General features: G+C 38.3%; 1 protein-coding gene across 1 annotated transcript in view; it reads left to right on the top strand.

The window, feature by feature from the left end:
* The window catches only part of Dpyd (dihydropyrimidine dehydrogenase), an 800,444-nt gene that overhangs the window by 702,435 nt on the left and 72,716 nt on the right, over window positions 1-25,293 (top strand). The window contains exon 21 of the mRNA XM_090333954.1: window positions 23,414-23,557. Coding sequence (XP_090190080.1) covers window positions 23,414-23,557 — 144 coding nt within the window. The remainder of the gene's footprint in view (window positions 1-23,413; window positions 23,558-25,293) is intronic.

The raw sequence follows: 25,293 nt of genomic DNA, 5'->3' as shown, positions 1-25,293 counted from the left end.
TGCTCTCTCCTGAATATCTACAATAGAACTGCATCTCTTCATACTATTCTCATTTCCTTGGATGACATTTGCCTCTGTCTCTAAAAGCATTTTTTATGGTTCAGAATTCAAGATAATCTTCTGGAAAACTCTTCAGTGATTGCCTGTAGCCTTGGGCACATGCCTCACTCTGAACTTGACACATACGTGACAACTCCTCTAGATCAAAATCTTCATGTAGATAGAGATCAAGTTGCTAATACCCTGGCAGTGCTTCACTTGATTCCTATGCTGCAAATGAATCATTTTTTATTAAAGCATGCTGCACCAGTAGCTGAGGACTCACTTCAAACCTAAACCTAATAGCTTTGTCTCAGCCACATGTAGGTACTAGAATCTGAATATTCAAAAGCCCACTTTGGGTCTATATTTTTGTCCTGGGTTTGGAATTGGTCAACCACTATCAGGTTCAGATCTTATTGAGATGATAGGTCCTGAGATAGAGTAATGGCTTTCTCTCCAAAGATAGGCATTATATGAATCAAGACACAGCCGTGGCTCTGCTTAGAACTTCAACCCCAGAGTTACCATAGAAGTACACTAGAGTCACTCCTGCGCCAAAAACAAAATTTCCCAAAGGTGACATTTTCAAAGTTCTTTGAGGAGATAGTTTCTGAATCCTTTGATGGTAAGTCAAAAACTATTCCATACTAAATAAGTAATTATACAAATAAAGTCCTCTGGAAGTATTGTTTTGATGAAGGTGAGACCTGAGTATTTTTTTTTTGCCAGTCCTGGGCTTGAGCTCAGGGCCTGAGCACTGTCCTTGGACTTTCTCAAGGCTAGAGCTCTACCACTTGAGCCTCAGCACCACTTCCGGCTTTTTTCTATGTATATAGTAGCGAGTAATCGAACCTGGGTCTTTCTTGCATGCCAGGCAAGCACTCTACCAGTAGGCAAAACTCCTAGTCCCCGTGAGATCTGAGTATTTTTGAAGTGTTCAGAGTGGAAATGGTTAGAGAGATGGCTAGGAAGTAATAAGACATAGGGAAAAACTTCTCTTTAGAGGGAAATTTCACTAAGATGTTGCTATCACACAAAGACCTACAAAAATAAAAAATCCCTTGCCATGGGATTCCAGTGGGAAAAGCCATGGATGTCCCCTCCACTGGACTCAGCCACACCCCACCCATCTCCACCACAGCACTGGTGGCTTTGTTTGAGTGACAGCACTGGGGAAAGGGGCGTGGAATGAGATGAGGATGATTTTCTCCATCCAGGACTCATTCAGTCTCAGGTTCTGAAAGACAAGGGAGGTAGAAGTGAAACCAGAATTTTTTCTGGTGTCCTGACAGAAAACACGAAGAACTCTGTCCAGGAATTAATCACAATTAAGTGAGATACTGACAATCCCAATTTCAGTAATGTTTCCCAAACATCTTTAGCAACACTAACAACTAGTATGGGCATGTGTTTCTCTTTCTTCTTAGAGATGTTTCACATTTTTCTACCATTCTGAGCTAGTAGGCCTTCCCAAAGGAGCTTCTATAACTTAGAAGAAACTCATAAAAGGTTTCATATAGCCATTGTACGAAAGAAAGAGAGAAAGGAGAAAGAAAGAAAGAAAGAAAGAAAGAAAGAAAGAAAGAAAGAAAGAAAGAAAAGAAAAGAAAAGAAAAAGGGAAAGGAAAGGAAAGGAAAGGAAAAATGGGAAGAAGAAAACTCAAAGCATTTTCCCATATTCACATTGACAGGAATCGGCTGTTTTGACAAGAGAAAGCCCTGGCATAGGATTTGGGGAGATAAATTAACAGAATGAAAGTGGTCAATTAAAATTGCGACATTGATTTCCTTTTTAGCTCAGCTGTGCATTATATAAAAGGGTCAGAGGAAGGATTTATTATGGGCAATGAGTCTCTGTCGCCCACTAACCACTGCTGGAGCCCTGTGTATGAAATGAAGTTGTCCATTTCAGCCGCCCTTTGTCTTGGCCGAGGGTTGTCCAGGTGGCCCCCGGGTGGCACTGAAAAGAAATGGAAATTGATCATCGGTCTGGTGAGGCTGATTCTCTGCATGTTCAATTCATAATGCTTTTGAAAAGAAGAGATTAAGATGAAACCTCATTGAGGAATACACATTATGAAGAAAATAGAAACAAAGAGCCTGCAAGGCTATTTCAGTTGATGTCAAGCAGGGGAACAAGGCGACACTAACCCAGAGGAAGAAAGGGCATTAACAAAATCCCCAGACAAAGAAGGAGCTAATAGCAAATATATGCAGTTGGTCTTTGTGGGTCGGCACTGGAGAAGTGGTACAACTTGATTTACAAAAGGCCTCGATAATTATTTGTTTCTTGTAGCCAACCTTGCCTGTCCCTCTGCAGAGGGAGAGCCCCGACCATCTGCAGGTCTTCGTTCTGCTTTTGTGTGGCTGAGAATTCGCCACGTTTCTGCGTCTGGTTAAGCTTTGCTCAAAATGATGTTTGAAGCGCTGGCTCTGTTTTGTTTTAAAACCTTTAAACTGCTCCCCCTCTCTCCCTCCTTCCCCCACCCACCCAGGCTTCAATCAGAGGATTACTGAACATCTAACCACAAATTAATTGAAATATCAGCTGAAGGGAGAGTTCTGTTGCTCTGTGATGGGATAATGGACAGCAGGTGGTAGAGGGTTTTGTTTGCAGAAAGGCACAGGGGGCTAGAAGTGACAAGAGTGATTTTGTGAGAGGGCGGGCACTGTCAGGATAAAGTCATGAGGGGTCAGGAGGTCCTGTACTGACCTTTTTAAACAAATCCTGAGAGGACCATCCAGTGGACGCTCGCAGCAGTGGTGCCCGCAGACTGGAAAGATTGCCCCTCTCTTGATGTGGTGAGAGCCTAAACCAAAAGCAGATTGTCTCTGATAGGCCTATGTAAGTGGCGGAGCCTCCGACAGTACCTCTCCTGTAATCCATGACATGCAATCCTAACTGCTCCCCTGCTCTGCCCCACACACTAGCATCTGAGTGATCACTTAACACTTTCCCTCATCTTCCTGTCAAATGCGGGAATCAAGGGTCTGGCTGCAAAGCAAGATACTCTGTGTGCTGATTTTTATGGCGTAGCTTTCCCAACTCAGAGAGCTGCTGCCTGGCTTCTGATGACATTCTGAAGAGTGGAAACACATTATATCCATGCCATAAGTCACTTCTTAATGTCTGTAAGCCAGAATTACAGAATACACTAGAACAGGGGTTTATTTTCAAATTCTTTTCTGCTTGTGCTCTATTATGTTACTAGAAACCACGAGAAATCATGCACCTAATATGCTCTATAAAGAATGTTGTTGTTGCTGTTGAAAATTGACAACATCCAAAGCCTTGTCCCCAAAACCCTATGAAAAGTAATTATTTTACCTCCTCATCCATATTAGATAAGATATCATCTGTTTTTCTTATTAAAATGTTTTTAAAAGATGGCAGTTTTTCTTAGGTATATATCGGCTTCCTGTCCAAGTAAATATTGGGATAAATGGAATTCAAGTTCTCTGAAGCTGTGCAATTAAAGTTTGATTGGAACAGTAGTCGTTTCACTGCTTCATTCCTCAGATGGCCTGATATAAACCACTAAAATGTGAGTTATTAAAAAAAGAAGCAAACGAGATTTTTCAAATGCTTGGGAGCACACATAAATGTAATTATAAAACTTAGACTATTTTTCTTTCATTTGGCTCTATAAATGTCTGTGTTTCAAGGAAACAGTAAATGAAGAAAGTAGTAAATAGCCCCTTACAATTTTTTTTAGACCAGCAGAGTAGTAATTTTAACAAAACTCCATAATTTTAATCTTGTAAGATCCTAATTCCAGAATTTATACTCCTGAGAAAATGTTGCTCCTTTGAGTACCTTTGATGCCCTTCCCAGTTTGGGCTTCATGCACAAGCCAGTAAGCATGGAAACTGCTTTCCAGTCAAGTCACCTGTGTCTTTCTACAGGTGCCTACTTAACAGTATATTGGAAAGCCAAAGTTTTTGGCTTGGAATAAATGATTTTTAAAAAAGCAAGGTAAATGGAAGGAAATAGAAGAGTAAGAATGGGAGAAACTAAAACAGGGAAGGGAAGGTATTTGCACAATAGACATCCAAGGATGTTTAAAAAAAAAGAAAACAGAAAAAGGAAAAGGCAGGAGTCAGATTTTCTGGTCACCTTAGGGACTGCCATATTTCCTGAGTGTGTCTGATTTCTGCTTGGAATAGCTAAAATGGAGAGGGAATTGGAAGAATAAACTGATATGACATAGATCTGTACCCAAACAGGTCACTGTTTATCAAACTATGTTACTGAAACATTTCTCATTTATAGAAATATACAGAAGCCTGTAATCTAAGATTCTAAACAGTGACCAATAAGCTTATAAATAATACGAATTTCTTATAACCCTAGCTACTTAGGAATCTGGAATTGAGGGGAGGCATTTATACAATGATTGCCCATCCAAAAAGCATTTTAGCTTCTCTGAAAACAAGGATCAGGGATATCTCAGAGGCCAGCCCGAAGGAAAAAAGTTCTTGAGATCTCATGTCAACCTACAAAAAACGGTATGGTAGTTCCTGTCTGTAATCCCGGGTGCGCAAAAGCATGATCTAGGCTAGCCTGGGAATATATCTTACAGTCTATATCAAAAATAGTTAAAGTGAAAGGGCTGGGATTTGACACAAGTAGTAGAGTACATTGAGAGTAGGCACAAAGTCTATGATGAAAACTCAAATACCACCAAAAATAGAATCAATCCTAATACCAAACACCTGATATTAGTATAATAAAGAAAATAGTAATCCATAATTATAGTTATTTTCCACTAATAAGGATGCAAAAATTCTAAACAATGTTTTCAACTTTTCTGCTCTTTTCTCCAATACCTCCCCCTCCTCTACCTCCTCCTCAATCTCTTCTTTCTCCTCCCCCTCCATCTTCCTTCATTCCTTCTTTCCTTCCTTCCTTTCCTCTTTCCTTCCTTCCTTCCCTCCTTCCTTCTTCCTTTTTCTCTTTTCAAGTACTGGGATTTGAACTCAGACTCTCAGGTATGCTCTACCCTTGTTATATACTCTCATTACTTTTGTGTTTATTTTCTTTTAAAGCTAGACTTTCACTGACTTTGCCCTCAATTGTACATTTATTCAGACATACTTGAAAGCAGCAGAGGTCTGAGTGACAATGGAGAATGTTAAGACAGACCATCAATGAAATTTTCTTTTGGAAGGCTTATAGTGTCACCATTATGATTTACTAAATCCCAAGTAGACTGACGAAAAAACTTCTACGCATAGATATCAGAAGACAGAAACCCAGATAGGTATTAACACTAGAAAACATTGGAGGAAATAGCTGACATCCAGAATGAATTTTATGAGGCAAGCTCCTCATTTGCACTGCACACTCATGATTTCTCTTTGCTCACCAGGTATTTATATCTGGGCTTCTGATGCTTATGTCTAGGTAAGATGTACCAAGGTGTATTTCCCACAAAACAACCACCATTGGTCTTCCTATTGAATGGAATGCCATCTCAAGATATCCATTGCCGTAAACATTGGAGTTGCTTGCTATTCATTGATTGAAGATAATGTCATTGTATGGGAAGATGGTGCAGGTGTTCAAATCACTCCAGATGGTACAGCTTCTAATCTCCACAGCTACTTTTTCTTGTCTTTAATATTTATAATATTGAATATATTTACAATATTCCACATTGGATATTTCATATATATAATGTTTTACTACTTAATATTTTTTCTTTTAGCCTTTATTTAGATCATGTAGGTAATTCCAGTTTTCTTTTTATGTTGGCCCTTTGACTCCCAGAAAAAGATGGAATTTAGACTACAGATGGCTCCCTTCTATGTGCATTTGTGTATACATGTTGTAAATTGTATATGTAATTTATGTATGTATGGAATGATTCATGAATTATGAACATCATTTTAAATGCTTGGTGGTATTTCTTATGATTTTTTCGTGGCTTGGAGCTTGAACTTGGCCTGAGAGCTGTCCCTGAGCTCTTCAGCTCAAGGCTACTACCCTACTTTGAGCCAAGCCCCACTTCTCATCTTCTAGGGGTTAATTGCAGATAAGAGTCTCAGGTCCTTCCTGCCCCCCCCAGCCAGCTTTGAACCTTGATCCTCAGATCTCAGCCTCCTGAGTAACTAGGATTACGGGCGTGAACCACCACGCCTTGTTTCTTTAAAGCACATAAAATCTGCTAGTGTCTCACAACTGAAATCCAACTTACTCAGAAGGATGAGACCTAGAAAATCATAGTTCAGTGCCAACCAGTGAGAAGAGCAGAAAAATCCTCAAGACTCTTAACTCCAAAATTACCAAGCACTGCCAGGTTGTTTGCCCAACTTAAGTGGTAGAATTCCAATCATGAATGAAATTGCCAAATAGAATCATGAGGACCTGAGTTCATGGCTAGCTCAATTCTCTCTCTCTTTGTCTGTCTGTCTGTCTCTCTCCTTCTCTCTCTCTCCCTCTCTCTCTCTCCCTCTCTCCCTCCCTCCCTCCCTCCCTCCCTCTCTCTCTCTCTCTGTCTCTCTTTCTCTGTCTCTCTCTTTCTCTGTCTCTCTCTCTCTCCCTCTCTGTCTGTCTCGGTGTCTGTCTCTGTCTCTGTCTCTGTCTCTCTCTCTCTCTGTCTCTCTCTCTCTGTCTCTGTCTCTCTCTGTCTCTCTCTCTCTCTCTCTCTCTCTCTCTCTCTCTCTCTCTCTCTCTCTCTCTCTCTCTCTCTCTCTCTCTCTTTCCTCCCCCGTCCCCATGCAGCTTATAAAGTCCTAGCCTTGACCATCTCTGAGCAACTGTTGATTATAGATCCTCCCCCTCTCCACTGATGCATTATTTTTTCCAGTGTCATTGTACTTGCTGATTATATCTCTAATCCACCAAGTCCTTATTTCACATTTGTGTAAACTGGTTGATATTTTTCTAGTACTAATGTCTTCTGGAAACAGAAAACTCAAGGACAGCTAGGAAATTCAATGGTGTACACTGCTCAACCTTCCGAGGGTGAAGGTTTTACTGTGTTCTTTGTGCATTGCTATGTTTACCCTTCTGTCTACCTAAATGTGCATCATCTTTGAGAAATACAAATGGAAGAGAGCTCCTGGTAATAAAAGCTAGCTAGTACAGTAATAGTTCTTGGAATGTTTAGCATTGCTATTTAATTCTCAGAGGAAACTAATTTGCCAACACCCCATATAAAGCTAAAATTTAAGAGTTTCATATTGTCAGAAATAAAAGTCTACAGCCTGAACTATAACTTTGCTTTGCTGGAATTAACATTCTTTACTTTTTAGGTATTTAACTGTATTTGAGAAATAGTTCTGAGCTCTGCTTATTGTGTTTCTGTCTTTTAGTTATTACCTATGCATTTTCCATAAAATAAATTTGCTATGATTTCAGGCTTATATTTTTTACCAAATAAGATCATAATTATAACCTGCCAGCAGTAGCTCAAGCCTGTAACCATAATTACTCAGGCAGCTGAGATTTGAAAATCATTAGTCAAAGCCAACCTAGGCAGGAAAAGACTCTTATCTTCAAGTAACCAGCAAAGAGCTGGAAGTAGAGCTGTGGCTCAAGTAGTAGAGTGCCAGTCTTGACTGAAAAAGCCAAGTGAGAATGAGGCTTTGTGTGTATGGACATATACACAAAAATGATGATTTCATGTATCATGATAATAAAGTTTTCATTTCTGCATAGATATGATAATATTTACCATCACTCTTTGCCTTTTAAGATAGTGTTTAATTTTAAAATATTTTCATATGATAAAATAATGTTCTCACTTAAAAAATTAGGAAACTGCATAAGCGTTTAAAAAGTCTTTAATTTTACTTTGTACCTATGGTCATAGGTAAACAAATATTTTTTAAACTGTAAACCATGTTGTTTATACTGACATAATTCAGTTATTATTTTTAACTTAAAATACATTATAGTGTATTCTATACTTTTTATGTTCTTGCTAAACATAATTGTCTTTCCATTGACCATCTTGGGTTTTGACAAATACTGTTGTTTTGAAGGTTATGAACAAGAAAATCCATTTTGATATCAGAGTCAGAAACTCATGTGGGCCAGTTTTGGTCCTCAAAGACTTTTCTCTCAATCACTAAATAAAAACCATAGCAGAAATAAAAAGCGAGCAAGGATCTGAAATTCAGCCCTTACCCTTAATTCTGTGTGTTGGCAAGGATCATTGAGAAAGGCAGGGAAGCAGTGATGGTCCCTACATTGCCCTATATAGAAGAGAATGCAGATGATTGTATAGGCATTGATAGTTGCTTGGCCATGATGCTGAGATCTCATTTGTACTTGGGTCCTTTTTTTGTCAGTACTGAATATATCACATTTAAATTATAAACGTGGAAAGGAGAGTTAAAGGATTACTGGATGTAAGAGATGAATGACAAAAAGCAGTAAAGCCTATGTGATCAGAAGGATAAGTCTTGCAGTTTGGCTGACATAAGAGATGGATTATGAGGCTGTGAAGTGGAGGATGGTTTACTTAGGAGTTTAGCAGTCATTTGCATTTAAGGAATCCATTACGGTTTCCACATACACAGTTCTGCCACTGAATGTTGACTAAGAATATATGGGATTTGCTCATGAATGTAGGAATTTACCAGTTCTAGTAACATATGACATTATCTCCTTGAATCATTCTTATTCAGGGAAAACCTATTTTCCTTGGACTGTTGGTTGATATAACCTGTATCAGTTGTTAAGTGGCATAATGATGCTGTGTTTTTCTGACATTGTCCTGTGTATCTTTCTCTCTGTGGCTTATCCTGCCCTAGAAAATGTGCTTCTAAGAAGAGAGGCAGAATTAACCCCTGTGTGCTGATATAGTCAGCTCTCCTGAGAAATAACAGTCTCAGCAATTCAAGAATTGCTTATGCAAAGACATTTGTGCAGCAGATGTGCTTTTACAAAAACAAACAAACAAACAAAAAAACCAGCCTGGTGCCAGTGGCTCATGCCTGTAATCCCACCTCCACAGGAGGCTGAGATCTGAAGATTGTGGTTCAAATCCAGCTCAGGCAGGAAAGTCCATAAGACTTTATTTCTAATTAACCACCAAAAATCAGGAAGTGGATGTGTGATTCAGGTAGTAGAACACAAGCCTTGACAGAACAAACTGAGAGAGAGATGGTCCTGGCCCTGAGTTCAAACCTCAGTACCAGCATATGGAAGGAAGGAAGGAAGAAAGGAAGGAAGGAAGGAAGGAAGGAAGGAAGGAAGGAAGGAAGGAAGGAAGGAAGGAAGGAAAGAAGGAAGGAAGGAAGGAAGGAAGGAAGGAAGGAAGGAAGGAAGGAAGGAAGGAAGGAGTTCTAGTCTGGATTAATAGAGATAAGAGGAAGAATTTGGGGTGTCTATAAATTTATTTTAAGCAGATTCTTTAAAAATTACTCACTGACCCACATTAATTGAAAGAAACCAGTCAACTACTCTTGTAATTATTATCCTGTCAGGTATTTATTAATAGGCAGGCCACTGTCATCTTTGTTTAAATGCTCCAGGTTGACAGAATTTCATTTACATTAATGGGTGTAGAGTCCTTTTCTTACTTGTCCAACAAACTGGAGACAAAGTGCCTGCCAATGTTTTAATTTCTTTTTCATGTTCTAGTTAGAGAGTGGGAAGAATGCTTTCCCTCCACAGTGTCATGAATATGATAATCTATGGAAATCATGGAAAAGCAGGTACTTAAGTGAAGCATATACCGTACTCTAGGAATCCCCAATGAATTCAAGCCCCCTCTGTCTAGAGAAGATGCTGTCATTGCCTGTGCAGTGACAGACTGCCAGATGTTCCTGCAAGAGCTCAGAAATGAACTCATATCCCAGCATCTTCCCAGCCCCATACCGTGACAGCCTCCACTCTAGGCTATAGAATGGTCTTGCTTCATTCTTGAAACACTCCTGTTTATGTTTTACTCTTCAACTATCAAATCTTCATTTTCTTCATTTTACTTATTTCAATACATGCAGCACAAAATTACATTCCCATAGGAGTAATCCTTACTTTATGGAGTGTATGCAATCTAAATGTAGAATAAGCAAGTCACCATTGCCTGCCTTTACAAATGCTAGGAAGAATGATTTTTTGAGAGGGGTGGGGAATATTTCCTCTAGCATAGTTCAAAGCATACAACTTCAAAGTACATAATGAGAGCCAAGCACCAATGGCTTGGGCCTGTAATCCTAGCTTCTCAGGAGTCTGAGATCTGAGGATCACAGTTCCAAGCTGGCCCAGGAAAAAGTCACTGTGAGACTCTTACCTTTAATTAACCACTTGAAAACTACAAGTTACACTGTGGATCAAGTAGTAGAGCACTTTCCTTAAGTACAAATTGGGTCACAGACAGTATCCACACCATGAGTTCAAACCCCACAACCAAAAAGAGTACATACTGAGAATAAATTAGGGTGCCTTCATTATGTACCTATGTAACTCACCATATTAATAATAAAAAGTAAGCTGGGCACTGGTGGCTCATGCCTATAATCTTAACTACTCAGAAGTTTGAGATGTGAGGATTGTGATCTCAAGCCAGTGAGGACAAGAAAATCTCTGAGACTCTTATCTCCAGGTAACCTGGAAGGAGAGCTGTGGCTCAAGTGGTAGAACACTAGCTTTATACAAGAAAGCTCTGGAAGCTGGGCACAATGACTCATGCCTGTAATCCTAGCTGAGATCTGAGGATCGCCGTTCAAAGTCAGCCCAGACACTAAAGCCCACGAGACTCTTATCTTCAATTAATCACTAGAAAATGAGAAATGGCACTGTGGCTCAAGGGGTAGGCAGATAGCCTTGAGCTGAAGAGCGAAAGAAAGAAAGAAAGAAAGAAAGAAAGAAAGAAAGAAAGAAAGAAAGAAAGAAAGAAAGAAAGAAAGGAAGGAAGGAAGGAAGGAAGGAAGGAAAGGAGGGAGGGAGAGAGGGAGGGAGGGAGGGAGGGAAGGAAGGAAGGAAGGAAGGAAGGAAGGAAGGAAGGAAGGAAGGAAGGAAGGAAGGAAAGAAGGGAGGGAGGGAGGGAGGGAGGGAAGGAAGGAAGGAAGGAAGGAAGGAAGGAAGGAAGGAAGGAAGGAAGGAAAGAAAGGAGGGAGGGAGGGAGGGAGGGAGGGAAGGAAGGAAGGAAGGAAGGAAGGAAGGAAGGAAGGAAGGAAAGGAAGGAAAGGAAAGGAAGGAAAGGAAGGAAAGGAAGGAAGGAAGAAAGGAAGGAAGAAAGAAAGGAAGAAAGTGAGCGAGCGAGCGAGCTCAGGAACAGTGACAGTGTTCAGGCCATCAGACCTGATGGCTGGAGAAGGAGGAGAAAGAGTAAGGGAGGGAGGAAGGGAAGGAGTGGGGAAGGGAAGAAGGAAGGAAGATGAAGAAAGAAGGAGGAGGAAGATGAAGGGAACAACTATTACACATTTTTAGAATTTCTACTACAATAATATTAGTAAGAAGTCCTTTTACAGCAATAACGTTGACAAAATGCTTACTATATATTAAGTTCTAGCTGACTTTTATAGAAATAACACTTTATTATTTTTCCCATAGGGGAAAGTTAATAGAAATGTGACCAGCTCAAAACCCTAGTTAACAATGGAACAAGGACTGGAAAACACCCCAAATTCTGATCCTGCATTTTTCATATATTGCCAGTTAGTGCCTTCATTCTCTTGAGAATGTATAGCAGGACAAATGTTGTTCAAGGTTCTAGGGAAATATTAATAAATAGAAGCTTACCCTATTCTGGTAGTTTGTACTTCATAGAAAGGACAAATACATAAACAGTATGCATATGAGTTAATGAGATAGAGGAAGAGTATGACTGAGGTTGTCATATAATATTTCTTTGTGGGCATGGCCTAGTTCAAGGCCAACCTGAAAAAAACATTATTAAGACTCTATCTCAAAATCAAGATGGGCAAAATTGTGCCCATACCTGTCATCCTGTAATTACATCTCTGTAAACCTAGCACTTAGGAAATGGGAGTAATAGGATCACAGCCCAACACAGATCCTGGCAAAAGTATAAAAACCTATCTGTAAAAAGACGAAAGGATGAGAATCATGCTTCAAGTGATAGGGCACTTGCTTTAATGAGTATGAGGCCCTAAATTCAATCTGCAGTATTGCCCTCAAAGTAAAGGAAATTATAGGAATTGTTTCCTTCAGATAGGAGGTTTGTGAGATGGAGTTCCTGAGTTTATCCTTTCAAAGCACCAACAGAAGCTGAGGAGAATCCACTATGGGAATTAGTTCAATTAAGAATAGGAAAACTGGGAACCACATCCTCATTCACTGCGTGGGATAAGAGCATCAACTAAGAATGAAGAGGAGTGGAGTTTTAGGCTTTAGGGGACAGAAGAAAATGTGAAAGTATTTTGTAGAGGTAAGAAGGCTAAGTTGAGCACAGCAGATGGAGTAGTCTGAAACACGGGACTGAATATCCACTTGCAGTGATTGTAACAGCAATGCAAACAGTGGTAGTGGTATTTGCCAGCCAAGTTCCATATTTCTCTGTTGGACATAAACAGTAGCTAAGTAATTGAGTTTAACAAGAACACAGATTTTTTGCATGCTGAGTACAACAAAGGGCTACAGAGTATTGTCTTAGCAGTTTTAAACAATCCACACGGTTGTCTATCACTGCAATTCATAATAAATCTCGCTTATGTTTATCTGTTGATATTTATGTTTCATTCAATTACAATAAAAAACCATCAAAACTGGTGGCAATGATGTGTGAAAAAATTACTTTAGAAAGTGTATTTTTCCCCTCCCTTCCTGTGGTTTGAACTCAGGGCTTTATGCTTCATCAGTTTGCTCATCTGGTACTATACCACTTGAGCAATGCCTCTATCCAGGAAGTGATGGTTATTTGGCGATAAAGTCTCTGAAGTTTGTGACCTTTTCTGTCTAGAGTGGCTTTGAACCAAGATACTCCAGATCTCAGCCATCCAACTAGATAAGGGTACAGATAAGACCCTCTGTCATCCATTAGAGATAATATGTCTATTAGATTTTTATGGTCTAACACAGAGAATTTGTTAGGCAAGAAATGTATATCCACTAAATGTTTCAGAAGTTGTTTCCAAGGATGTAGTATAGTAGAATTTTTCCATAATATCTTCTGTTCTAAAACGCAAAAATCCTTGCAGTGTCGTTCGCTAAAACATTATGAAATGCTCGGAAGAGATTATGTCCAGTCAGCATTGAGGGAAAGGCACTGGAGTAGAGTGGTTTCTGTTTCCAAGTCTTCAATTAGATGCAACTGTTTATGGAGTACTCCATAAACATATAAAGATAAGAAAGAAATTCCCATGTTAAATATAGTCTTTATTTTACAGGATTGTTAAAAATGCCTTTTCTTTCAATGAAACAAGTCCTTGCTTTTGTTTTTCTCTCCAATATAAATGGTTTCAGTGTAAAAACCCTAAATTCTGACTTTCAAAATGAGGCACATATTATTTCAATATATCTGGAACTATAATTCCAAATGGGGTTTTAGATTGCATCAAAATGTAATATTTTATGTTCTATAATCTACTTTCAGGCCAAAGGCTTAGGTGTTTTCATAGAGAAAGTGATTAGGTATCACATTGAATAAATATGGGAAAAATTGATGAATCTACTCATGTTCCAAATACAGCCATCATCTTATGTGCTTTCTCCCCCCCCCCCCGCTCCCCATATTTAGCACAGGATCATTTTTCTGTTTTCTTTTTTTTTTTGCTTCCATCTCATTGTGTGAAGTAATTTTTATTCCATTTCTCTTACTTGTTTTTGCCCCAGACATTGTTTGCAACATTTAACCATGAAAAGAGTTGTGTTTTGAAGGTGGATTTCAGTAGCAATGCAAGTCCACAAGGAGTGAGTGGGAAGACTTTCTTTATGCAGAGTTAATACTTTGTGCAGTTTTTATAATTCACTAGGATCGTTTTATCTCTTATATCAGTCATCCTATTGAGCATAAGTCAAGTTTATGCTCAATGTAATAATGCCATATGTCAGTTTTATACTGCCTTTTAGTTTTCAAAATAGTCAAAGCTATAGTTTAGTAATGCTCTGTGCTTTTTCCTATTTCAAATAGCTAGGCATGGTAATGATTGGTATTTCTGTTGTGCACAGATAAAGACTAAGGCTAAGAAAAGGCAAGTGACTTGCCCAGGTCATCTAATGTTCATTTCTAACATTGATATACTTGGCTTCTATAAAATATGCTTCAGGCTGAGTCTGTACCTACATGGAAAATTTTGTAAAGGTAATTTTTCAGGTCTAATGTTCACATAGACAGTAATAGCTTTCATTTACAAATTATTTTAGTTGTTTATCCGGTTATATTAATTATCTACATGTAACATACATCTGTGGATTTTATCTCCTTATTTAGTAACAAGATAAGATACTTCTATCTTGTTATGCCTTCACCAGGAAAGCCTAAAATAGTTTATAAACTCATTCCATCTTGGGAGTTTGATAACCATTATCATTCATGTCCATATTTCACAGCTTAAATAAATTCAGAATCTTCTGCTGTTAAATAGAAGAATTCATAGAATTTATGACTCGATCCAATATTTGACCCATGGATTAGGACTTTTCACTGTAAATTTGCAAATGAGATGCAACCTACTCCTGGGTGGAAATTCATTGACTATCCTGTCCAATCCGGACAGTCACAGATGATCACACTGGGGTTCCGAGGAAGTCCTCACCATACCGTGGGTCACAAAACCATCTGATAGCGAGGCTAAGCTCAGAGCCCTTCTCCCAGTGCTCCCGTGAGTGGCTCTTCCACTGTGCCACATTGCCTCCCCAGCAAGATGCCTCCCGCCGGGCACGGCTCCTTGAAGATGAAGTATATTAAATTCACATTTGGCTGCTAATCATTTTCTCAGCAGCTCTATGGTATTTCATTAACTGCTGCATGTAACATTCTGGCCTTTCACCTGTATTAACTTGAGCTCATTAAACTTGAGGCCAGTAATAAACAGAAGTGAACTAATTCAGATATTTTGGCCTCCTATGCATTCAGCACTTTTCGAATTGCTTCTACCATGTCAACACTCTTCTTTACCCAATCTGTGAATTGGAAAGAAAAGAAAGAGGAGCTTAGATTTCAAGAAAGGAGAATGTATATCTCTTTACACACACACACACACACACACACACACACACACACACAGTTGATATGTATAGCTTTAGGAAAACAACAAAAGAAACAGAATAACAGAGGCTAGGATTTGAATTCTGGCTCTGATAAGAATTACAGTAAGCTATCTCACCTTCCTGAACCTCCCTTTTGCCTCCTATGAAGGAATACAAATCTATACTGTGAAAGGCTATAACAATGAAGAGATAATGTACATACTTTGTATGGTACATATTGGTGTTTAATAAATGTGCTTTGCCTCACTCCAGTTAGAATGGCCAGGATCAAGAAAACTAATAACAACAGATGCTGGAGGGGGTGTGGCCAGGAGGGATCACTACTATACTGTTGGTAGGAGTGCAAACTCCTTCAACCACTATGGAAAGCAGTATGGCAGTGCCTCAAAAGGCTAAACATAGAGCTCCCCTATGACCCAGCAATTCCACTACTTGGCATTTACCCAACCATCCAGAGACAAGGACATACTAAATCCACCAGCACAACAATGTTCATTGCAGCACTATTTACCATAGAAAAGATATGGAACCAACCTAGATGTCCCTCAGTTGATGAGTGGATCAACAAGTTGTGGTATTTGTACACAATGGAATTCTCTGCTGCTGTCAGAAAAAACGACATCGCCCCATTTGTTAGGAAATGGAAAGACTTAGAAAAGATCATATTAAGTGAAGTAAGCCAGACTCAAGGGAACTTAGGCTCAATGGTTTCCCTCATTTGTCATAATCAGTAGAAACCTTGGGCTCTCCTAGCAGAGATTTGCAATAGAGCAAAACCTTGATACATAAGGCCATATAGTAGGACGCTGAATGAAAGGATCTCTAGGATATAGAAACATAAGCCATATAATGAATGATTGTTGGTCTTAAGGTACTATGTTATCTCTCATCTCTTTTGCTGTCCCTTGGTTATCTCATATTGTTATAGTATCTCACTTTGTTACCTGATATATCGGATATATTTGTATTTGGTTATTTGAAATTGGATAGGGAAGGGGGGAAAACAAGATGAGGGGTGGGGGGGGAGGGAAATGGGGACCAAGACATGTAAAAGGGTATCAATGTATGGGAATTAATGCACCATCTATCTGGCAAATATCATGTAACCCTTCTATTAATTACAATAAAAAATATGAAAAAAATGTGCTTTGGATGGGAGGAGGAAGAGGCAGAGGAGAAGGAGGAGGAGGAGGAGGAAGAGGAGGGGGAGGAGGTGGTTGGTCATTGAAATAATGTTAGTGACAGAGAGAGATGGTGACAATATGAAACTCTTCTTAAGGGGCTTGATGTTTCCCAGAACTCCTCCCCCACCTCATCACCACTTTAGAATACAAGCAATGGCCGAAGAGTTCAAGGAATGGAGAGCTAATTCTATTTCTGGGCGTGCCCAGATTCTCCACCAGCACTGATTTATGTTTATTTGGAGTAAGAAGTCATTTTTTTCTATCAGTTGTGGGAATTGAGCTCAACCCCAGGCACTTTCCTTGAGCAATTTTGCTCAAAGCTAGGCTAGTGGTCAACCACTTGAGCCACAGCTCTACCACCAGCTTTTAAGTGGTTAATTGGAAATAAGAGTCTCACCCACTTTCCTGCCTGGGCTGTTTTGAACTGCAATCCACAGATTTCAACCTCCTAAGAAGCTAGGATAACAGGGGTGAAACACTTTCACCAGGTTTTACTTTCCTAATACATTTCCACACTTGGTCACTTTACAACAAAATAAATTCCACTTGCTTCTCCCAGAGGATACTTCTTAGCTGTTGTGTTCTATTGAGTAGAGCACAGCAGGGGACTCCCAGCACCCCTCCAAAGTGTCACCTCTCACCCTCTAGAGTTCCCTCCACCTGGAATGTCTTCTTCCTCACTGCACACCCCACCACCCTCACATCCTCCTCAGGATTAGCTCAGATGTCACCTACTCCAGACAATTCCTGACCCTGCAGCCTGGATTATGGACACATTGTCATTACATAACAGCCCCTGTCACCTCAGCCACAACCCTTGCCATCAGGTATCAAAACTGTTATTAGCTGTAGGCTCTTTTAGATTACAGACTGTCTTTTCTATATGCATATCATTTGTCAGGCAATTTATAGCTTTTTCCCTTTGTATCTGTGAATCACAGCTTTTCATGTAGGTATGACATTACTTCTTCCATGTAATTTTTTGTATATTAAATGAACCTATTTCTAGCACTTATTTTCTTTTGGAAAGTAATTATATGGGATGTCTGAGAGATTTCTAGCAACCAGTGAGGATACATATACATATGTATGTATATACATACATACATACACGCATACATGTATATGTGCATATATTGTATGTATATATACATATATAGACAGAGGAATGTTTGTACCAAGTCATTCATTTATTCATTCACTAAATATTTTTTTTAAATAGATTGAACACAGTTCTGAACTAGATCCTTCTCAAGTGGGCAAGATCGTAGCATTGGCTATGAGAGATAAGACAGTTCAGGGGATTCAAGGATTCAAATATTCCCAGAATCCTGAGAAGCCCAGGGGCTCCTTTCACACAGAGCAAGGAGGGGTACCAGGAAAGGAGATTGCTTAGATATCAATAAAACAGAGGCAGCTACAAGGCTTGATGCAAGGAGGTGCAAGTAGGAAGGATGGGGCTGGGCCATTCTCAGTGACAGGGATGCATGAGCAAGCATGGAAATAAAGGGCCAGCCAGGCACACAAGGTAGTACAAGGAGTTAAGGCATATGGGACTAAATTGGCAGGCATGCGTTTCACAAACATGATTCCATTTGATGCCTCCACTCGCGTCGTGATTTGGAAACAGTCATTCTCATTTCATTGATAAGTAAAATTAGTAGCAGACTAGTTAATAATTGACTCATAGTCACTCAGCTAATGACTTCAAAAATTGTGAATTTTTCCATGCAAATTGGATTTTTAAATAAGTATCTCCTGAACACTGTCTGAATGTTGGCTTTCTATTTTTACATGGGACACGTAAATGTTTGCTTTTGGCTAATCCAGACATCAGATTTTTGATGAAATGTGGCATCTGTATTTTTTCCAGGTCCATCTCCCAGATAGGTCCCAATTTGCAATAACGGATACAGTATAGTATATCACATGGTCAGTAGATGGTTCTTCTTTCTCCTTTTATTATTTTCCAAATTAAATAATATCTGCAAAATTTGTTCACCATTCTATCAGTAATTAAGCATTCCGTGATGATTACACCTGAAGAAATCTGAGGTTCTGAATCCAAACCACTAAAATGAGCCTAAATGAAAATGAGAGTCAACATGTGTGATTATTTTTGCAGTGGGAGGGAGGGAGGAAGCAGCTGGACTGAGCAGAAAAGAAAAGCAAGTTCTCAGTACCACCCAAACTACAGGGAGGCATGCTAAGCCTCAGTGAAAGAAGTCGCTGTGTGTAAGGGACTGTTTTGTAGCAGAACATAACAGACTAGACAGCACATGAGACCACCAATGTTACATTCTGTCCCCACATTTTTATATTTGAGATATCCAAAACTTGACCCCCATGTCCTTGGTTAGTTATGTTTTTTTAATAAGCTAACTCTATAAAGATTTTGGTTTTGGTTTCCTTCCAATTGTGGAACATGTAATTGAGCACAAGCAATTTTCTAGAGATTTTAGTAGGCCATGTATTCAGATAAGTGGAAACACTGAGTATTATTCTTACTATATAATTCAATTGGACTCTAGCCCTGAATGAATAAGGGAAAGAAATAATTACAAAATTGATAATGATGATAACGATACACATGCCATATGGGAATTATTTAGCCTCTAATTTAAGACAGGATATGGTTCCCTGGCCCAGAGTAATATTTAATGTTATATTTGTTGAAAAATGTAAGCAATGGTTAAATAGGGTAACAATGTCCTATGCAAATATGTAATGACCAACAAATACTTGTGACATATATATTTTTACCTCTGTAATCCTTCATTCTGTCAACTTACACACACACATATATGAACACATATACATATAAAGGAGATTAATTGATGAGTTGGCTGTTAAGCTATATATCTTAATATTATAGTAAGATACATAAAACAATATATAATTCACATATACATAGTTAACTGTTAAGGTATATGTGTGTACATATAAAATACATAGCATATATTATATATAGTATATATTCAGTATGACCATGAAATCCTTTTATCTCTTCATGTATAAATATCAAAGTAATTACTTTTCTTGCTATTATTGCTTCTAATCAGATAAGAGAGGATGATTATACTAAGCAAAGTAAGCCAGATCCAAAGAAACATTGGCTGCATGATTTCCCTCATTTTAATAACTAGAATGTGCCCATAAATCTATAAGAAAACCCAAAGTACAGTAAAAAGACAAATAATTACACCTGGACATGATTAACTAAATAGTAATGTAAACATCCACAACAGTGAGAACAAAGAAAAATAGTCTTAGGTGAAGATCCCAAGGGCTCTCTAACTGTGTGCATAAGATCATATAAAATGATGCTTATCAAGATGAACTCCAAGAAATGGAAGAGGTTTTTATTAGACTATTAGGTGATTCTTTCCTTTTTCTGTTCTTGTTTCCTTTTTTCCCTTTAGTTAACAGAAGTTCCTGTTGTTTTTTTGTTTTTTTGTTTTTTAATTTCTGTGCCTTTTCTCTTTATCTGATTTGGGGACAGGAAGGGGAAGCACAGAAATTGTGGGACAAAGGGCAAACCAAGTCAGCAGTGAAACCCACTGTGGAGGAAATGAGCGATTAGAACTTTGTGGGGAAGGAAGTCAGGAGGGGAAAAGCTGGGAGAGAATGAGAGAGGACTGACACTGTTCAAAAAGAAATGTACTCAGTACCTAAATGATGTAACTGTAAACCTTTACAATAATTTAAAAAAAAACAGCAACTAAAGTTGCTTTACAGTACAATAGACTATTCCTATTAGCCAATTTCCTGTCATTCTTATAAAAAATTATGCAACCTAAGCCAGATGGTACCCGTACCTTTCTGCATTGCAGACAAGAGACCCCCATTTTTACCTTAATATGCTCCATTACCTTTAGATTGATCTGTGCATATATTATAATCCAAATAGACTTTTTCCTGTAAAGCTTTGCTGCCTTAAGGTATCATTGTTGATCCATTATGTTGTCTGTTTTCTATTGGCAATGTAATACTTTTTCTATCTGGAGAGAGACAGTTTTAGTGTGAGATACTGTTATCTTTAAATGAGTAGGATTTTGCTTTTCGGGTGAGAACAAATTCATCAATGATGAATCCCTGGAGAAACTATTACAACAAAAATCATAACACTTCTGAGCTTTGTTCAGTTCATCAGTTACAAAGCAGCTTTTGATAGTCCTAAAGAACTTTTTCCCTTTGTTGAAGAAATATAGCATGACGCTCATCTCCTCTTGCTTTGAGTTACTGTGGGCTACAACTTTTTCTGTAAGAAAATAATGAATGAAGAGGGAAAAGCTCCTGCTGCTGCCTCCGCCCAAGCCCCGCTGCTTCTCATCCTGCAATAGAAAATCAATTAACTATATGTTCAGGCAGAGATCTGAGCTAAATGCTTTCTTCATCTCACTGATTGCACACGTGCACAGTGGCCAAACGACACATTCAGGTCTTCAATTCTCATGAGCTTTGTTAGGCTTTGGTTTTGTCTTTGTCTGTTTTGGCAAGATCAGAACATGCATGTTTACCTCAATGTAGCATGAATAAAGTTGATCCTTTGGTGAAGGAAAGAATTGATCTGCTGTTTTAGGGAATTTAACTTCAAACACGCTCAGATCCTACAGCTACTCTAATGCACACTTTGCTTTTTCTAAATGAGAAACACACAACTTCTCTTAGTAATGAGGGACACAAATGCCTAAGGGAACCCTTCAATTTTGAAGTCCTTAGCTATTCTTCATGTGGCAGTGATAAATTACCAAAATAATAATAATAATAATAATAATAATAATAATAGTTATAATAATTAGGAGACATTCATTACTAAGTGGGAAAGAGTAGTCCTTGCTGTTTTATGTATATGTTCTTTCAGTTTAAAGAAAAATTCTTTCACTGATTTTTTCTAACTAATGTACAAAATAAACCCTATAGGAATCTGTATGGTAAACTGAAAACTTCTCTTTAGGATTAATTGTTGAAAAAATAGTTCATGAGACACAGAAAGGCTTCAGGACAATCTACAGGCAAACTTGTGTAAAACAACAGAAAATGATCAGGTTCTTTGGGTGTTTTTCACTGAACATCAAAAGATAGTCAAATATTATTGTCATCATCATCTTTTTTGTCATTACAAAAAGGTAAAGTACTGGTTTCTATTTAACTACATTCAATCTCTGTATTTGAAGACCGAATACCCTAAACAGAAAAAAAGAAGAAAATCTCTGATTTATGCTTAAAGAAAATGAATCTACATATTTCCCCAAACTAGGTCTCTTGAAGGGCCTTTGCAAAACTCAAATGGAATTAGATGGTGCTGAGCCAAGAAAGTGCAATCCCCTCAGGGAGCAAAGATAATGATTCCAGGGTTTTATATCATGTAGCACTTGATCACCACCCTAGGACGTGTTATCAAGACTCAAGGGCATTGCTTCAACAGCAGGTGTAATCCCAGCTCTTCCTTTATCACCTGAAAAAAATAATAAAGACATTTCACAAGGGGACATTTTATATCACCCTTTTTCTGCATTAAGAAGGAATAAATAGGATAAATATTGAGGATTTGTTTTATACTCTTGTTTTCTTTTTTTTTCTCTTGTTTGCTTAATGCTTTCAGTGAGACAGCATCTCATATGGCAAAACAGATGAAAAATATTCTCCCACCCTTTGTATCATTTTTTGTGTACTACCATGTAATATTATAATGTAGAAAAGCATTAAGATATAGAGATAAAGTCTATAATTCTAACCTAATAATGTATAAATTAACTTGGCAGTCATGATGCTGTTTCCATTTACTTAACTTGTTGACATAATCGCAGTGAATGGATCATGAAAATAACAAGCTTAGATATTTCTACATAAATAGATTATTGACTAATACCAATTTCACAGTTTTAACTGGAACACAGTTCAAGTTTAGTTTAGTTACCCCAAATATCTAAAAAAACTCATTTTCCTAGGTCAGAAACCTGGAAATTGAAAGCCAGTATTCAGAAACAAGTGTGATTTTTGCCCTCCAAAGTACTTAAGTATTGTAGTTTTTTCCAAAACCCCATCTAATAAATAAATGGTCTTTGTTCTGTTAAAGAAAGAGGGTGCTTGTTTGGGGAGAAAGGTTGTTGATGCTGATGCTTTACTGCATCAGAGAAACCTAGCAGTGTGAGAGTACAGCTTCCACAAAGTGTTTGGAATTCAGTGGTGTCTATCATCTGCAGTCTGTGTCAGACTGAAATTTCTAGAAAAGGAGAAGGACACAGTGAAGAGGAAATAATCGCGGAATAACAAATGGTATAAGGGTATTTCCATATCAACTTGAAACCCCTTAGCGTTTTTCCATGACACCCAGGTATGTTTCTCAATGAACTTTGTATGTAAAGTACAATTGAGTAACCTTGAGACTTAATGCTGTGATGATTTTGAATACTGATGGAGTTGTTTTAAGCATGGCGATATATCCTCTTCTTTTCATGTCTATTCTTGTCTCCTTCTGCAATACAAACTTTACTTTCTGTACAAAAAAATCAATATCTGCTACCATTTGGTTTTTCCACCATTCTAGTAAGTAGTTATCAACATCATTTACAATCTTTAAAAAGATGGTGTAAGATTTTGAACATTGCAAAAATTAGTGTTACAGATTAGAGCTGTGGACAAATACCTTTACTATTGACAAAAGCATTTGTCAGACACCATATACTAAAACCCCAAATGGGTGGGTGGGGTCTGTCTGTAGAAACCAAGCAAACTACTTAAGTAATAGCTATTTTTTTAAGCGAATGGATTGAGTCATGATGAACTTCCTCCATTTAGAAATGTGTCTTAATTAACATTTTGTAGCTAATACATCCATATTCGGTAAAGGCATTGTGCTCTTGTGTTCTTTGTAATAACTAATTGAATCTGATACCTAGAAAACTAATGGATTAAGCTTGAATGAAGACCTCATTATAGAGGCATGAAACAATCCAGAACACATGTTCCCTTGTTTCTTCTTTATGTATTTATATACTCCCTTTGTTTTCTTCTATGCACAGACATGTTTTCTTATTTGTGTTTTTTCCTTCAGAAACTGCCAAACTTCGGACCTTATCTTGAACAGCGCAAGAAAATCATAGCAGAGAGCAAGATGCGATTGAAAGGACAAAATACAGTTTTTGTACCACTTGAGAGAAATTATTTTAGTCCCCAAAAGCCTGTCCCTGCCATCAAGGTAAATATTAAGCTAAATGTACAAATGTGTATATTTTATTATTAAGTGTGAAAATGTGGTTCAAATGTTTATTTTCTCCTTAAATGTCTCACTGGTGTTTTTTTTCCCCCTGTGGCAAAACTAGGGCTTGAAAACAACACCCAGGTCCTATCACTTAGCGTGCATGTGTGCGTGTGTGCGTGCGTGCCTGTGTGTGTGTGTGTGTGTGTGTGTGTGTGTGTGTGTGTGTGTGTTCCAGACCTGAGACTGGAACTTAGAGCCTAGGTGCTGTCCATGAGTTTCTTTGCTCAAGGCTAGTACTTTCCCACTTTAGTCTCTGCACCATTTCTAGCTACTTTTTGGTGGTTACTTGGACTTTCTGCCTGGGCTGGCTTCAAGCTGTCATATTCATGGCTAGCATTCCCACTCACTTAGCTATTAAACTCAAGACTGGAGCTCTACCACTTGAGTCACAGGCCCACCTCCAGCTTTTTGCTGGTTCATCGGAGATGAACCTTTCAGATTTGTTTAGCCAGGCTGGCTTTAAACAAGGATTCTCAGATCTCAGCCTCCTGAGTCGGTAGAATTACAGGCTTTGAGCCACCAGCATAGGCTTTTATTTTTACATATCTTGAAAGTTTCTAAAATTTTGTCTAAAATTTAAAAATAATAATCTAAATTATCAGACAACTTCTAGTTGTAAATTCTAAACTTTTCTATATTTTATATTCACAGCACTATTAGTGTTTCATGGAATTTTCAGTGGTTATTAAATGTGTCAGAAAATATTATGGTAAATTCTTGATCTTCTCATTGCCAGTTAAAAAGAAATCTCATATAATAGTCACTCAAGACAACTAAATGATTATGTGCGATATCAAATTGCCTATAACCTCCCATTTTAGAAAAAAAATTTCTCTGATATAAATAAGCTCAGGACAACCCATAAATTTATTGGGATCTCCGGAGACCATTTTCTGGATGAAACAAAATTTACCATTAAAACTCTGGTTGGGCACAAGTGCTCAGGCAGAAGCCTATAATTATAGCTATTCAGGAGGCTGTGATCTAAGGATCACAGTTCTAAGCTAGCTCAAGCAACAAAGCCTGTGAGACTTTCTATCTCCAATGAACCACTGGAAATCAGCAGTGGTACTGTGGATAAAGTGGTAGAGTACTAGCACTCAGCAAAGGATCTCAGGGACAGCACCTAAGCCCTGAGTTCAAGCCCTAGCACTGACAAAAAAATTACCCTAATTGTGTATATATGTTACTTTTTTCTGTTTTACTTTTTCATTTCAACTCTTGAGAATGCGAGAAATGTAGGAAGTATTTCCTTTTTCTGTGAGCATCATACCTTTCTTGTTTACACTTTCATTGTTTTCTTTTGGGCTAACACTCAGCCCAGGTATGTTTTACTACTTCATTATTACTTTTCCCATTTTCGAACAGTGTTTCTTTGGTCCTTGACATGCTGTCTTTCCTTCTTTTCCTGGTGGAACTACATTATCTATTTTCATTCTCTCTGCCACTCTTCTGTTGGTTTTAGATGGCTTTCTCCCTTCTCCCTTCTGGTCTCAATAGAAATTCCTCTGCTCCATAGTTTAAATTCTCCCACCCTGCTTTTGCTCTCACCCTAGACAGTTCCCCTGCTGTATAAGCACCCTCGGTGTCCCATACATGTAACAGAGACCTCTGGTCTGAACAGTTTTTCAGCCATGCATTTCTGGTTTTCATCTACCCCCAACTTCCTGGTA

The sequence above is a fragment of the Megascapheus bottae genome, chromosome 6 (genome assembly GCF_031878675.1).
Source record: "Megascapheus bottae isolate mThoBot1 chromosome 6, mThoBot2.hap1, whole genome shotgun sequence".
Classification (NCBI taxonomy): domain Eukaryota; kingdom Metazoa; phylum Chordata; class Mammalia; order Rodentia; family Geomyidae; genus Megascapheus; species Megascapheus bottae.
This window is presented reverse-complemented; position numbering and strand designations above follow the sequence as displayed.